Source organism: Buteo buteo, chromosome 11, assembly GCF_964188355.1.
Source record: "Buteo buteo chromosome 11, bButBut1.hap1.1, whole genome shotgun sequence".
NCBI classification, from domain to species: Eukaryota; Metazoa; Chordata; class Aves; order Accipitriformes; family Accipitridae; genus Buteo; species Buteo buteo.
The window spans coordinates 24,433,361-24,449,382 of NC_134181.1; the positions used below are offsets into that span (position 1 = coordinate 24,433,361).

The window sequence follows — 16,022 nt, forward strand, 5'->3', positions numbered from 1 at the left end:
CAGGGAGCTCAGCCAGCACAGCCAAAACACCAAATCCACCCCCCCCAATCCCAGTAAACTTCCACTGTTCACATCTATTCAATTGACTACAGTAGGAGGGATTAAGGCACATATATTTTTGTATTAACACAGTCAGTACAAACACCAATGACTTTCCTCTAGATGTACCCAAACTCCCTTCCTGAGCACAGGCGCAGACAAGACAGGTAATAACTCGCAAGCCCAGAGGAAGCTGGTTGGTATTTTCCAGTTCAAACATGGGACAGGCAGTCCTCAACTGTGCTCCTGTGGAGGTGGACAGCAGCAATCATGCCTGTCACCACATCAGTGGAAGACACCAATAATTTATTGAAATAAATACAGGTAACAAACCAAACAGCCTCTGGGTTTAAACACTACACATACATTGGGTACAATTTCTCTACGCTCTTGGGAAAAGCATGGTGATACACTGACTTTTGGCTACGTGAGCCTTTGCCAAGTCCGGAGCAGCCAGATATGTGCTGGAGATCAGAGGTGGAGGCTCCCAGCTTGTCACGCATTGGGCTTTGTTGTAGGAAGGAGTCCGGTTTCAGGAGGATTTCTTTGTTTGTAAGAGTGAATCTTTTTTTTTTTTTCTTTTTTTTTTTTTTTTAAACCAAAAAAAGGTTAAACCCCAAGTCCATGCTGGCAAGCTGCAAGCTGAACAGGGGGCTCTGTTCAGATGAGGCCCTTCAGAAGCGAAGGCTGCTCTTGCAGAACAACCCCAGCAAACCCAGGACTGACCAGGGAAAGCGAACCTGGCTCTCCAGCCAGAGAGCCACCTTGTCCATGCCAGGGCCAGCTGGTCCCAGCCTCCAAACTGGCATCCGTGTGACCTTGGGACCCAGTGGGGACAGCAATATGGACGCTTCACAAACCTCCTTCCTCTGCCAGGACCACCCCGGCTATGTCTGTCCTCGGCTGCCAGTTCTCCAGGGCACAGCCCTCTGCCAACAACTCCGGGGAGACTCCGGGAGCACAGAGGCCAGAGGATGGCAGTCAAGCAGGGAAATCCAGTCAACGATAACAAGGGGAGAGTCTTCAGCTCAGACCGGCCCTCGAAACTCATGTTTCCACTACTCGAATGAGAGGGAGCGGCTTGGGGCCCGTCAACCTTTTGCTGCAAGAGAGAAAGGGTTGGTTCAGCCAGATGAACTGGATGGGCTTTGGGGCGAAAACCTGCAAGAGAAGGTCCTGCCCCAGCCCTGGTCGGTGATGTCTCCCCCCAAAACCACCCACAGGAGGGAACCCTGCTCCCCTGTACTCCCCTGAAGGAGGGATGCAGGAGTGGAGACCTCTCTGCAAACAGACAGTAATACAACACCCTTCCAGAAGAGCATCTGTGCATCCAGCATCTCCTGCCAGACTGCAGCTCCCTCTGCCTCAGGTAAGACATGGACCTGCAGATGAAGCTGCTGAGCAGCCAGACAGGCTGGAGGGTGCGTGCTCCCCTCGTACCTGCTCACATACTCCGACTTCGAGCGTGCTCTGGAGCTGTGGCCACCCCGACTGACTTGCTTCTCAATCAAGTGCTCTATGCGGTCATGCATCTCCAGGTTCTGCAAAAGAAGCAGCCACAGTTAGCGATGGGCAGCTGGGCACAGGCAGGCTGCAGGCACACAGATCACTTGCCGAGGAATTCTCCAGTATAATCTCTTGCCATGTGTCAGCTTTTTCTTGAGGGAAATGAAATCTAGCCCTACATAGTTTGGGCTGAGGCCAATCATACGAAGTTCAACAAGGCCAAGTGCCAGGTCCTGCACTTCGATCACAGCAACCCCATGTAGCGCTACAGGCTTGGGGAAGAGTGGATGGAAAGTTGCCTGGCAGAGAAAGACCTGGGCATGCTCGTTGACAGCCAGCTGGATATGAGCCCGCAGTGTGCCCAGGTGGCCAAGAAGGCCAATGGCATCCTGGCCTGTATCAGAAACAGTGTGGCCGGCAGGAACAGGGAGGTGATTGTTCCCCTGTACTCGGTACTGGTGAGGCCGCATCTCCAGTACTGTGTCCAGTTTTGGGCCCCTCACTACAAGAAAGACACTGAGTTGCTGGAGTGTGTCCAAGAGAAGGGCAACCAAGTTCGTGAGGGGCCTGGAGCATAAGTCTTATGAGGAGCGGCTGAGGCAGCTGGGGCTGTTTAGTCTGGAGTAAAGTAGGCCAAGGGGAGACCTTATCGCTCTCTACAACTACCTGAAGGGGGGTTGTAGTGAGGTGGGTGCTGGTCTCTTCTGTCAGGTGGCTGGAGATAGGACGAGAGGAAATGGCCTCAAGTTGCAGCAAGGGAGATTTTGGTTAGATATTAGGAAAAATTTCTTTACTGAGAGGGTTGTCAGACATTGGAATAGGCTGCCCAGGGAAGTGGTTGAGTCACCATCCCTGGAGGTATTCAAAAAGTGAGTAGACAGGGTACTCCAGAACATGGTTTAGTGGGCATGGATGATGGTTGGACTCGATCTTGAAGGTCTTTTCCAACCTAAATGATTCTATGATTCTATAGGGACTGCTTGCCAAAGGAGAGCCAGGATGGTTTGTAAGACCTGCCGAACACCCAACAGGGAAACCCACCAGCATGCAATCTCTCTCGCTGGATCTATTTCCCATGTGGGTTCACAGCAGGCTGTGCTCACACACACTGTCCCCATGCAGAAATTAGCAAAATAAGTCACCAAGGAGGGAAGAAAACACTAGAAGTGCCGATGCAGGCTGTTTTTATTCAAAAAAAAGGAGAGAAGGTTGACGCTTGTTATAATCCTAGAGGCTGGAATGCAATTTTAATTTCTGACACGCACACATTCAGCTGCAGCTTTGTAAGCAAGAAAGGTTTTGCTGCCAGAGAAATGTGCTTAATGGGATTATTTGGGACTCTGCTTGAGTTCACAGCTGTTCCAGCAACCCCAGCTGCATTGGAAACCATCACACCAGCTTGGGGAACCAGCACAGCCCTCGGGGCTGTGGAGGGCACATTTTTCTATGTGAAGCAGGTGTTGGTGCCAGGGAAAAGCTTTGCTGCCAGCTGCTCTGCCCAGAGTGAAGCTCATTGCTGTGAGGGAGCCCAGCCATGACCCACAGGCATGCACAAACCAGTCACACAGGGAGGTTTCAACGAGAGGGTCTGAGCTTGGAGCAGACCCTGCGCACCCCCCCAAAATGGCCCCGTTAAGACGCACCTCAGCCTCCAAGTAAGCGACTTTCTCCTTGAGCTCCTGGATCACGGCATCTTTGGCCTGAATCACCGTCTTGGAGTTCTGGAGCTATAAGAGAAAAGTTCACAGTGGCTGAAAATCCCTCTCATGTACGGCTGGGCTTATTCTGCCTGTTAATACCCACAACATTAACTCCAAGGTCTGCATAAAAACCAATCAAAAAAAGCCTCAGATTAAGTCTGTGAATTAAGCCCCAGGTGAAGGAGCCTCTGCTCACACAGTTTGAGATTTAACTCTTTCAGCAGGCCAAGCTGGGTGCACAGCACTCCTTTTACACTCCTTTTATTACCCTCCCTGGGCCAGGGCAGCTTGTGCCGCAGCACTTTGGGGTGTCACCATGGGGTCAGTCCCCGCTGCAGGACAGGGCTCTGGGCTGCCTTTGAACTTGTGTCCCTTTGGTTTGCAAAGGGACTCAGCCCCACAAACCAGCAATTCTTTGCTTCCAAGCAGCTTAAGAGATATCTTCCCCACCCCCCCCCCCCTTTTTAAAGTCCCCTCCAAGTCCTCCCAGGCTCTCCCTCACCCGTCCTCCCACCCCAGCCCCACTACTCTCACCTGCTCGATCATCTGGCGGACTTTGCGTTGCTGGCTTTTCAGCATGTCATCCAGATGATGTATCTTCTCCCGTAGCATGGCCACCTCCTTCTCCAGCTGAGCGGACCTGGGAAAAGGAGAGCAGACAAGAGTCCAGGAGCCATCGGATGGCTTCCCAGAAAGGGAGCACCCACCCAGCTATGCCCAGAGCAGCTTTTTATCAGCCAGGTCTCCTCTACAGCCGCACAGATCTTGAAATATTTTGACTAGACGAGGTAAGGAGAGGCAGAGACAAAACCTATTCAAGCAGGAGCCACAAAGACTAGCAACCACAGACTGGAGGGACACAGGAACATCAGGAAGAGTCAGGCCACAAACAAGGCCTTCCAGAAACAAGCCATTGCCAATTAGCCCCTGGAGCACAAGGATACCAGCTGGGCAGAACAAATCCAACATTAGAGGGAGAATCGGCTGCTCTGGAGGCTCCCCAGGACCTGCCCCAAGCTCCCAGCCCGCAGCGAGGCTGCTAGAGGTCTCTGGGCAGCCCAGCTCCGGATCTCTCAGAGCAAAGCAAAACTGCGGGAGGTATTTGGAGATTAGTCAGCTCTTGGGAGTAGGGTGCTGTTTTGCAAGCCAGAGAGCAAGCACACCCTTCGCAGGAATGTGCAGTCATGCCCCAGCGAGCTGACACCCCGACCCAGCGGCATGGGCTTGCTCTGGAGTTGGCAGCCAAGCCAGAGGCCAAGCCTCACCGGTCTTGTTCAGCAAGCTTGTCACCTTCCACGCTTCTCAGCCTCGCCAGCTCTGCTTCTCCTTCTTTCATCTTCAGCAGCAAACTCCGGTGTTCCTGCGGCAGAGCGAGAGGCTGAGTTACATGCACGGAAACAAGTCGCAACACATGCTCCTTGGCCTCCGCTGCACAGCGGGGAGCTACAAACACCCAGGGAGCCAGGCATGCTCAGCTCAGCCTCCCTGCTCAGTCTGCGGGTTGTTTTCATGAGCATTAAATTTACATGCGAGAGACAGACAGACAAGGGCAGCCGCAGAGATGACCGACAGCAGATGTCCCGCTCCTTTACCCCTAGGTTACAGGCAAGGCACCAACCCATCTCCTTCCCTGCTGTCGGGCCAGGGAAGGCAGTCCCAGATCACTTCATGCTCATACTGCACTGTTAGATTTATGACTTTAATGTTATTATGAGCAGACCACAGCTGGAAAAAGAAAAAAAAATCAAGGCTGGAGTTTGTGCTAAGCCTCCTGGTTCTTCTCATGGGGGCATGTCTAGACTGTGCGCTTGTTTCCAGGATACCTGGAAGAGTTTGCACAGACCGACCAGATCTTCTAGACCTGAGAAATGCAAGTCTAAATCAGCAACAGTCAATTTTGAGCCATTCCCAGCAGTTGGCTTTGCCCAATGCTTTTGGGTTAAACCTGGCTGGGAAGTCAAACCCTCTGTATGGTGGGTACCCTGCAGCTGGTCCAAGATGCTCTGCGGGGTCTGCACTGAACACTGCCAAACTCATCACCACCAGGCTTTCCCATTCCCCCCACTAGCAGAGTGGGACCAGGCAGCTCCACTAATCCCATCAGTCCCACCAAGGCTTCAGGGTCAGTACCTTCTCCATCCCTGCCAGGAGTCTCTGCAGCTCATCCACCTGCACCTCCTTCTCCACCACACTCTGCTCTGCTCTCCGCAGGGCAGAGCTTGTCTGCTCCGCTTCCTCCTGGTACTGTGACACCGTCCTCTGCAAACAAGATGGAGATACCTTTACCCCCGACCCTCACATGCCTGGACACCAGAGCCACTGGAGCTCTCTCCCAAGCATTGTTCTGAAACTGCACCAGTGCTCGGAGCCTTGGCAGGCAGATTTTGCTGAAGGCAGCCGGGCGTCTCAGCAAACAGCCCGACATGCTTCAGAGAAAAGAGCTTCTTCAGAAAGCTCCCCGGCTTCAAAGCACTTCAAAGGAGTGAGCACTTAAATGCTGTAGCAATAAAGGCTCCTCAAATGCAAGAGACATGTTCGTTCTCAGCCACACGTGCTCTGGGGCTGTTTGCAGGCTCCTCTCAGGCCACTTGCCCAAGGAACTGACCTCAGCAGCCAGCCCCACACCTGCATCACCAGCTCAGGAGCTGAGAGGGGACAAGGGTGTCCCTGTGGGTCCCCACGACAGCTGGAGAGCAGGCTCAGACAACAAGGCACACATCTGGGCAGTGCTGGCAGGATCAACAACTGCTGAAACACCCATCCCTGCCATCCCCAGGATCTCCATCTGGGCTCAGAGCCTGCAGTCAGCATCACAGCTGACCAAAGACCCCAAAATGCCACCAAACCACACAACTTCCTACGCTCAAGGACAGACATCCTTGGGGCACTTGCCCCCGCTGTGGGCAGGTGGATTCCTCCATACTGGAGGAAGCAGTCACCACTCGAACACACTTCCCCAGCAGACGCTGTCCCCCATCCTGCTGTGGGGAACCCCCCAGGCTAGCCAGGACCAGTTTGGTCTGCGGGACAGGATGCGAGCCGGGACATCACCGCTGCCACCAGCGCATGGAGCTGCGGGGTGACGCAGTCATGCCCAGCCCATCCGGGACATGAGCAGTCACTAGAAAATAAACCGAAGAGGATCATTAATCACCAGGGCTGAGGAAGGGAGGGAAGCGAATGCAGCAGCTTTGTCAGCACTGCTCGGCAGGTGAGGAGACCCGTGCGATGGGTCCGGGTGCCTCCCAGTCAGCTTGCCCCTCTCTACAGCAAACAGCCCTGCAGGTGAAGAGGCTGAGCTCCAAGAGAGACCGCAACGGCCAGCATGGCCACAGCAGCCCAGCACCATGGCTGGGAACCCCAGACTTGGTCTCTGCTCGACCTGCTGGGACACCCTGGTGGTCCCCACTCCCCATGAAACACCCCTCTCCTACACCAAGCCTGGCTACGGTCAGGAAGGCTTGGCAGAGTTTGGGGGGGACCACCTTCCAACATGGCTGATGCTTTTATTTTATGTGACTTTTAACTGGGAAAGCATTTATATCTTCACACTCCTCTGGGCAACCAGGGAGGCAGTTTGCTGGGGTTTGGCCAGGTCTGGACTCCCCGGTGTATTTTAACAGCACACACTGAGCCCACTGCTCTGCAAGGAGAAGCCAGACACTTCCGGCAGCCCAAACTCATGTGCTCATGCAGCTCCTCAGACTTCCAAAAAGAAAAAAATAGCAAAATAAAATAAAAATCACACTTTCCCAGCAGAGAAGTGCGCAGCGTAGTCACCTCAAAGGTTTTCCTTTCCAACTGGTGGCGCTTTTCAACCTCCTGCAGCTTCGTGAACAGCCTCTTTGCCGTCTGTCGGATCTTTTCCACGTCTTCACTTGAGCAGTCCTCCTCCTGTGGAGACAGTAACAGGACAGGATGAGCAGTTGGGAGGTATCAAAGGAGCCCTCCACCCCAATGCGGGCAGCACTGTTGGTGACAAAGCCTGGTAACATCATTTCTCAGCTTGAAAAAAAACGAAAGGCGCTCCTGTCCTCACCTCCCACACTTGGGCGACAGCTTCCAGCCCTCAAGATAACAGGCACAGTATCCTTTGGTTGGCTTCCAAGCCCTGTTTGCAGGATGCCATCCTGATCTGCGCTTGGACAACCCAAAACCCCGCAATGCAAACCAGGTCCACAGCAACCCAGCCTGAAACACCAGCCCAGAGCATCTGCCCCAGCCAGGAGAAAGACGAAGAGCGGGAGAAATATTTACCAGCTTAAGGTTCCTGTTATCCCTTCTGCTAAAAAGCTCTCATGTGCAGAGGTTTAAAAACCTATTATGCACACTTTTATTGCTCTAAGAGAGCTGCACTCCATTTCTGATCTGACCCTGACAAAAAGACTAGAGTTTGCCGCAGGAGCGCCTGATCATGTGCTGAACAGGTGCAAAATTACCTGCTGGGAGGAAGACTGCAAACTAAAACCAGTATTTCTTTCCATAGTGCTGAAATCCCCCTCTTTAGCTCCATACCTGGTCCTCCCAGGAATCAGCATGGAGCATCTCCGGGTACAGCCAGCTCCCGTTTTGCTTTTCTAGCACAACCTACGTAAGCAAAGGACAGACGGACAGGGATGTAACACCAGCTGGCACAGCTGCTTGCACGAGAACACAGTCACATGCAGACAGCTAGCTCTGGGGCACCACAGCAACTTGAGACTGAGGGGTTTTTTTGCAAACGAACATGCAATAGAGCCTTTGGCCAGCCAATGCATTTTGCTTACTGACTCCTCGTTACGTGCTTGCATGGGTTTCGAATTTTGCCTGTAAATGGTGCCAACATGGCTTTTGTTCGTCACAAGCACCTCAATCTTTAAGGCCCCTTCTATCATTTTCCGGACCCAAAGATGACATCTTTTTAATAAGTCAATGTCATTTAATGCCCGAGAAATGCTCCCGTTACCTGTGCATGCTGTTTATCTCCTTGTCTGTTCTCAAGTTTACTACTTAAGTCTTCCCGCAGCTTCTTCAAAGAACTTCTAGCCTGGCAAAGGCAAGTCAATTTAGCTTGATCTGCATGGACAGTATCACTCAGCCTAACAGAAATCAAACGAAGGCACGGCGGCTGCTACGATGCCCTGCGCTGATACGCAATCGATGGCTTCTCTTCCAGCCTGACCCTCTGGTTTTACTACAGCCCTGCCTGCAAGCAGCACCATCTCTGGCAGATATGATCCTTGCGAGGCAGCTGTCCCACACAATCATGGGAAGAAAAAAAAAAAAAAAGCAACAACCTGGAGACGCTACTCATTTTTCATGCATTAGTCATTGACTTCACCTTTGAAGTGCCAAGAAGACCCTTGCTGTTCCCCAGCTCTCTCTTTGCCACACTGCAGGACGCTGACAAGTACAGTCTTGACTTGCAGCTACTCGAATTAGTCAGAGCAAGTGAGCCAGAGGAATGATTTACAGGCTTTTACAGCAAACGCTGCTCCAACGCTTTTCAAAGAAAAGCTTTCTCAAAGCATTAACAGCGTGGCTTCATCCCTACCCCTTGATTTTAGATGCCCAAGGCACTCAGGTGAAGCAGTTTGCTGGAAGCCGGGCAGTGGCAGGACAAGGGACAAGGCAAGAGCACGATGTGCAGCTCTCAGGTCAGCAATCAAGCCCTTAACCTGGGGACAGCGATCCATGACTTTGATCCAGGTGGATCAAGACATCCCCAGGTTTTTTACACCACGATCCAGTGCAGGGCACTTCTCTTAGATGCGGACAGACTGGTACTGCCACCATGACTTACTGGTTTAGCTTATTCTCTGGTTTTCACATGCAGGATTAAGTTGTACTGCACAGTTATGCTGCTTCAGCTATTCTGACAGGGCTACGTACAGCCTTTGCAGCCAGACAAGGTCTAAGTCCCGCTCTACTATTGCTAAGAGGTCCTTTGAAAACCCAGCTCCTGTTTCCACCCGAGCTGTGGGGAGCTATGGGAAAGCTCAGATCAGAAGAGCTGAAGTCGAAGCCCCAGGAGTGGGAAGGATCATGAACAAAAACTGCAGCATCCAGGTGGCTGTGAGATAAGGTTTGGGTGAGCAACACCCCCGGAGCACTGCAGCCTTGGGCAGGCGGGAGCCAGGCAGGTCTGGGTTGCAGGCAGGAGGCAGTGGGAACAGGCTGTTTTCTTTCAGGGGGAGAAACACGTGTTTTGGCAGAGGAGTCAGAAGGATGACGTAAAAGATCTGGAGGCCGCCCTACCAGATCTACCCCTCGCTGCTCCCTGGGGCCAGCACCCAGCACAGAAACTTGCCCATGAGAGCACACCCAAATTCCCCCTCCTCCCCGTTTCTCTCTCTCTTTTTTTTTTTTTTTTTTTTTAAGGCCAAGCTGCCCAGGCCAGAACATGCATGCAACCACTTCCGTGCCTTGCAACCAGCTCTCCAGAAATAACATACCCACCAGGAGCAGAGGAAAGGGTTAATCTTCTGAGAGCCTCATCATCCAGTTTACTTTGGGAGATGAGACATACCAAAGAAACTGCCTTTTAACAAGAGGCTCTGGTTGTGCCGCACCCAGGCATGCAGGGGACAGCCTTGGGGGAAAGTCATCACGCAATTCTCTTCAAATTCAGTCCATATAGCAGAGCAATTAGTCAGGCTGAATTAATTTATGGCGCTTGATTAGACTACTGCCCTGTACAGGCAAGTCAACAAACTGGAGAGTTCAGCTCTGCTGCCAGTTTGCCAGAGTGGTTGGGGCTCAGCCGGGGCTTGAGTGCCGCAACTGGTGCAGGCATCACCACCCGCTTGCATGAAACCCTGCGGGATGTTCCTGGGGGAAGCAGAGCACCCCGGACCCTTGCCACAAGCCCCCATGGGTTCAGGCAGCAGCACGCAAGCCAGAGCCCCTCACAGATGTTAACTACCTCTTGAATGTAACGAACTTCACTTTTCAGCTGGTTGACGTGCTCCTCGTGGTTCATGCTGCCCTCGGCCCGTGCCTTGAGATAAACCTGTCCAGGAGAGATGGTGGCAGCAGGTCAGACCGTCCCAACTCTGGCCAGCCCAGTAATGCCAACAGCAACCTCAGCTCCACAGGGATCAGGACACTGGATCCCACTGCTTCCCAAGACACATTGTGCATGGGTTTCCCCTTTGCAGTGAACCTTCCATGGTGTTTTTTGAAGCTGCTCCTCCTCCTGTGTGAGCCTCACCCTGTAGAGCCACCGCAGCTGCCCCGGGTTCTTGCTGCATCCCCCCAAAGCCAGGGAAGCCCACCGAGCTGGTGCTGCCAGCCAGCAGCACTGCACCAGTCCTGCCCGCACAGTCAAGAGCTACACTGGGGAGATTTTTGCTGGTGTAGCTTCAGACAAAAACTTTTTTCAAACCCCAGTTATTCAACAAGATCGCTTTGCAACAAAGCCAGGGACCGTACCTTGATGATCTCCTCATCGCCGTCATTGGATTTGATGCATTCAGAGGCCAGGGAGTGACTGTTGCTGGATCTGTTGGCCACCATGGCGAAGGCTTTTCCCACCGGCTGCAAGAGACAGAAGCAGCAGGGCTTTCAGAGAGGTGAGACTGGCTGGAACGGTTTGCCCAGCTCCAGTCAAATGAGCATCATGCACTTTCACAGAGGAACGTGGCACCGAACACAACCTTGGGAAACGGCACCAAAACGCTTAACAGACCAGGAGTTGAGTTTTCTAGCTGACGAAGCATAAACCGACTGATCCTCCACCAAACGCCCATTCCCTCCACCCTAAGTTAACTCACAAAGTTGTATTTTCAACTCCAAACCAAGCCACGGGGGAGACCCACCTTCTGCTTCACTTGCTCACGCCTGTCACCCGGGAGGTCATTTGGCAGAGTCAGCCGCAGCACCTTCACGCTCTCCTAAAACAAGAGGCGGGCTTTAGTTTTATAACTCCCTGAAAGTCTTTTTACATCCAGCTCTGGTACAAGTTGAAAGCCAGGTTGGTATCACTGCAGATGCGCGGACAAGCTGCCTTCCCCCTCAGTTTGAGCTGCAGCCTGCGAAGTAACGCTGGGATTAAAATGAGTAATTGTGAGCGCACGGTAACTACATTTATCAAACCCATCAGGGCTTGGAGGACCCGTGGCCCAGCCAAGGCTGAGGTAATGCAGATGGGCAGGAGAAATGATTGCCGGGCTCATTTTCGTGCATGCCCTCCTCTGCCAGGAGTCACGGCTGTCATCTGTCACTGCAGCCAGCTATGGCGGGGCCGATGCATGGCATTCAGTAGCAGCCCTGGAGAAGGATGAAAGCAGCCATTCCCAGCTCGTGTGCCGGGACCTTGCCAGATTCATCCTTCTCCCTGCCCTACCGCGACAGCTACACACCCTCACGGCTCTGCCCGTCCTCTACTGGCACAGCCCTGGCTGAGCGGAGCCCGTTTTGGCAGCAGCCAGCGAGACCAGCAGCAGAGCGTTCCCCAGCTCATGGCCATGAGCATCCACGGAGGCCTTCACTGCTTAACTCCTCACCCAAAGCCCTCCTACCAGTGACACCCACTGAAGAGGCATTTCAGCTATGTCCAGCACCATGCAAAGCTCAGCAAGCTCTCGAGGAGTTGCCCGGAGCGCATAAAGAGCCCTAAGGCAGTGCGTGGAGACCCAAAACGCTCCACGGAGTTGCCCGCTCCCCGTCCTCAGCATAACACCAGCACTGTGCACCCACGGCACTGTACAACCCCCCTTTCCCAGACAGACCTCACCGGCACCCAGGCAGCCGTCGCTCATGGTCCTTATTAAACGCGACCCTGCAAGCAGGAGCTGCTCGGTGTGTGACAGCCACGGCAGTGGGCTCTTGGGCAGCAGCACAGTGGAGCCAGGGTAGGTGCCCGCGCAGCACCAGGCACCCGCCCCTTGCCACACCCCAGCCACGTCAGCCTCCTGCTCTCCAAAAGCAACATCAAGGTATTTCTGCCTCCCTGCTTCCAAGCACTCTCCTCGCTACCCAAGTCTTGACAAGCCATCTGTTTGTTTCCAAAATATTTTGTATATGCAGCTCACACAAACTCTGTCACCCTGGGAAACGAGGAGCCCTCCTACGGATCTCAAACACGGGGCCAGACCCCTTTGTTCCCCCGTTAAGACAATTATCTAACAGAAACTTCACTTGAGCTCTGCTAGCACTCAGCAGCACAGGTTATTTAACCAGATACTTGTCTGCAACTTTTACTCCAGGGAATGTTTTCCTTGGCAAGACCCAAGAAGTTGGAAAATTCGGTCAGAAAAACTTCAGAGCAGCCGGATGTAGTGTGCTCCATGGTTTTGGGAAGATGCAAGAAGCACTCAGGGTTTTACAGCAGGGAAAATGGCTCATGGCAGTGCCTGCATGCAAAGCATCACTCATCATCTTCGTGCTGCCTAAAGCAAACAGGACACAGGGAAAGGCCGGGGGTCAGAGCACGGAGCAGCCCGCTCTTGCACAGGCTGCCAACAGCAGGGCAGAAGCCTTGGCACAACGCGAGCCCGGCAGAGCCGCCAGCAGCACATCGGTCCCTTCACGTGTCCTTACTCGCAGCTTTGTTTACAAGCGTTGGGATCTCGCATTTGCCATCCCCGTCCCGTCAAGTCCAGGTGAGGGCATGAGGCTGCCAAAGAAATCGCTTGCCTGGGGAAGATTTGCTGCGATAAGAAACAAGCACCAGCCTATTTCCAGCCCCGCAGCCAAAACTACCTGGAGTTGGCATGCGGGTTCTTTCTGTCCCAGTAGATCCCCCAAAAAACCTGCTCCTGGATAAATCCACCATCGAGCCGACACAAACCAGCTGTGGCAGGAAGCAAAGAGCAGCCGGTGCCTTCCCACCCAGCACTGGCGCTACCAAACCTCAGGTCAAACAACCAGAAAACCACCCATGCAAACGCCAGGGGGGGAAGGCTCCGTCGTCTCCATCCTCCACACTGGGGAAGCATGGGGGAGGCAGAGGGATGGCGAGACACAAGATGGACATTTGAGCAAAGCCCTCTGGACCACCAGGGGAGACAACCAGCTTTTTTGGTACAGGTATGCTCTTAAGGAGGCTGAGGCAGGTGCAGGAGGCAGAAGCCACAGCCAGGTTAAAGCAAACCCCTCCCTGCCCAGCTTGTTTGTCTGCAGCAGCCTCGGCTGTGGTGAGCTGTGCTTGATCGGGACCGGGCGGACGGAGGAGAGGATAAGAGGCACTTAATTTGGCTCTCGTCTTGTGCACCGCCGGCACGCCAATCCCTGGTGATGCTCTCGCACGGTTACTTTTGGGCTTTGCTCTTACTGTCCCGCAGCCAAAGTTTTCATCAGCTTCTTGCCAATGCCGGGGCTGTTTCCGGGAGAAGCAGCTCCTCTGATGCAAAGCCGGAGCAACCCAGAGGGATGTCACAACCAGCACACGCTGGCCTCCCTCTCCAAGGTGCCAAATTCAGCTGGGGCAGGAAAAGCAGAGCCATGGGGACTCCCCTGCCCTGTTTCTTTACCTCCTGGCTGGCATTAAATCTGTTCTGCCTCCTGTTTACAGCTCTGGAGTGGAGGGGGCAGTGGGTTTCAGGCCCCCTCTGTTATTTTCTGGGGAAGGCAGGAGGGTTTTGCAATGTGGCCAGTGCTGGGAAGAAGATGGAGTGCCTTGCACTTGCCTCCCGCTTGGAAAAAACCCACTTTGTAAAGAAAATGCTTCCTTAACACCCCAACCAGGCACCCCAAGAGTTACTCCAACCTGGCAGTGTTTATGGCTTTTACTACCAGCCTTGGGAATTAACCGCCATCAGGAGAGCTTGGCCAGCTTTGGGTGATGGCTGCAGCAAAGCACAAGCAGTTGGAGGCTTTTCGGCAGGATGGCCGTGCTCCCGTCCAGCACCCTTCGAAGAGGCGTTCCCAAAATCCCAGCGGCCCTTTGGGTCCAACCACCCAGCAAGAGCCGGGTCCCCTGGAATTGAGGGCGAGTGGTATTGGCTAGGATAACTAGGGACCAGCTCTTAGGGATGCAGAAGCAAATTTTAAGTCTTTTGGTCTATTTTGTGTCATCCAGCCCAAAAAAAACCCACTGGGGAAAAGCTTGGCTGCAGGGAGAGGGACTGACTCCACTCCTGGGGAAGAAGGAACCACGCAAATCACAACCTCATCCCAGGCAGAGGAGAGGCGGCACCATCGGAGGACCCACAGCCGGCGATCCTGACGCCGGCATTTTGCAACCATGGGGGAGGCACTCCGTCTGTCCCGACTGTTAAATAAGAACAGGCCTGACCTGACCCAGAGGGTATTGCCAAGGATCAGCAGCAAACAGCTCTGGTGTTTGGAGATCACCAGTGTTACAGAGGCGCTTATCACCGTAATAACCCATTAACCAAACGAGCCCAACTCTGCAATCGCTCCTTATAAGGCTGGGAAAGCTGCGGAGAATTAGGACTCTCCTGAGGAGACTCAGAGCTGAGTCACCCAGCAGGGCTCAGGCCGTGGAGCCGGGCAGCCGCTGGCACGGAGGAAGGTGGCCGAGCACCAGCACGGTTCTTCTGCCGCCGCCGGTGCCTTTGGGGGAGCCCTCTGGTTGCCCAAACCTGAGCAAAAAGCCGAATCGCCAAGTACCACCGCTGGCTTCGCCCCCGTCACAGGGAAATCGGGGCACTGCGCCGGCGCAGGGCCGGCTTTGCGGTGCTGCCAGCCCCACCCAGGGCCCATCCCTGCGACGATGGCCTGGCTGCTGACGGCGATGAGGAGAACTCAACGATAAGGAAGGGAAAAACGCAAGGCCCTGCTGTAACCGAGGGAGGAAAGTGCCAAAACAGACTCGCTGCTGGCTGCTCCCGCCGCCGCAGCCCCCGGGAGCCGCTCGAAGGGTGCATTACCCCCAAACCCCACATTATTCTGGGACAGCTCAACAGCTGCATGGGACTATGTGCCAGCCAGAACTCCCAGGAGTCCCCCGTAAGCGGGACAGAGGATGGCAGGACCCCAACGCCGACAGCGGGGTGCCCCTCAGTGCGCTCTGCCATCCTTGTCTGCCCCAGCAGGGTTCACCTGAATGCCCGTGGACCAGCCCAGCGATGGTCCCGGGAACGGGATGGCCGCGGACCCTGGCAACTGGGGGTCCCCCAAGCCCTCTGGGACAGAGAGGGGCCGCAGGGCCCCCACAAACCCTCGAACCTCCCCACGGCTGCCGGGCGAGCCCGGGCACAGGCTGGGGCAGCGATACCGGGTGGTGGGTGGGCGCAGCCCCACTCCACCAACGACGCTTCCCGGGACCCCCCCCACCCCTGCCCCAACGGGGCACCCCCGCGGGCAGCAGCCACCCCCTCAGAAGCACCGGGAGAAGGAAAGGGGCGGCTCCCGTGGACCCGGGCATGGGGGGGGTCAGAGGGGCCCCGGGGGGGGCTCACCGGGCTCTCGCCGTGGGGCCGCACGTCCAGCACCGCGCACCAGCCCTTCAGCCCGTTCATGGCCCCGTCGCGACTGGCAGGACGCGGCGCCACCGCCCCTTCTATATGGCCACGCCCCCGCCCGCGGGGAGGCACGCCCACCGACACGCCCACTCTCGAGATCCACGCCCTCTCTGCTTTAACCACGCCCGTCCGGGTTGGCCACGCCCGCGGCGTGCCGCGCCGTGCCCGGGCAGCGTGAGCCGTGCCAAAGCCGTGCCGGGCCGTAACAAGCCCTGCCGGGCCCCACCCGAGCTCTGCCAAACCCGCGCCAAACCGAGCCACGGCCTGGCCGGCAGCGTCGAGCGGTGGGATGCCGCGCCGAGCCTCGCCAAACCAGGCTGCGGTGCCCCGAACTGCGCTAGGGATCGGATCGTCTCCCCGCACCTGC

The 16,022-nt window shown here is 55.0% G+C and overlaps 1 protein-coding gene across 3 annotated transcripts; it reads right to left on the reverse strand.

Annotated features, from left to right (window-relative positions):
- Positions 1-592: 592 nt before the first annotated feature.
- TUFT1 (tuftelin 1) lies at positions 593-15,664 on the reverse strand. Of its 3 annotated transcripts, XM_075040674.1 has the most exons (13): positions 15,593-15,664; positions 11,045-11,119; positions 10,659-10,763; positions 10,150-10,236; positions 8,191-8,271; positions 7,761-7,832; positions 7,026-7,139; positions 5,376-5,504; positions 4,511-4,605; positions 3,780-3,885; positions 3,189-3,272; positions 1,480-1,580; positions 593-1,141 (listed from the first exon to the last, which is right to left on the reverse strand). In XM_075040674.1, the coding sequence occupies exons 1-13, from the start codon at positions 15,650-15,652 to the stop codon at positions 1,087-1,089; spliced, it is 1,164 nt and encodes a 387-aa protein (XP_074896775.1). In that variant the 5' UTR covers positions 15,653-15,664; the 3' UTR covers positions 593-1,086. The 3 variants fall into 3 exon arrangements, with proteins under 3 accessions (XP_074896775.1, XP_074896776.1, XP_074896777.1); XM_075040675.1 differs by lacking the exon at positions 8,191-8,271; XM_075040676.1 differs by lacking the exons at positions 7,761-7,832; positions 8,191-8,271.
- Between the last annotated feature and the right edge of the window lie 358 nt (positions 15,665-16,022).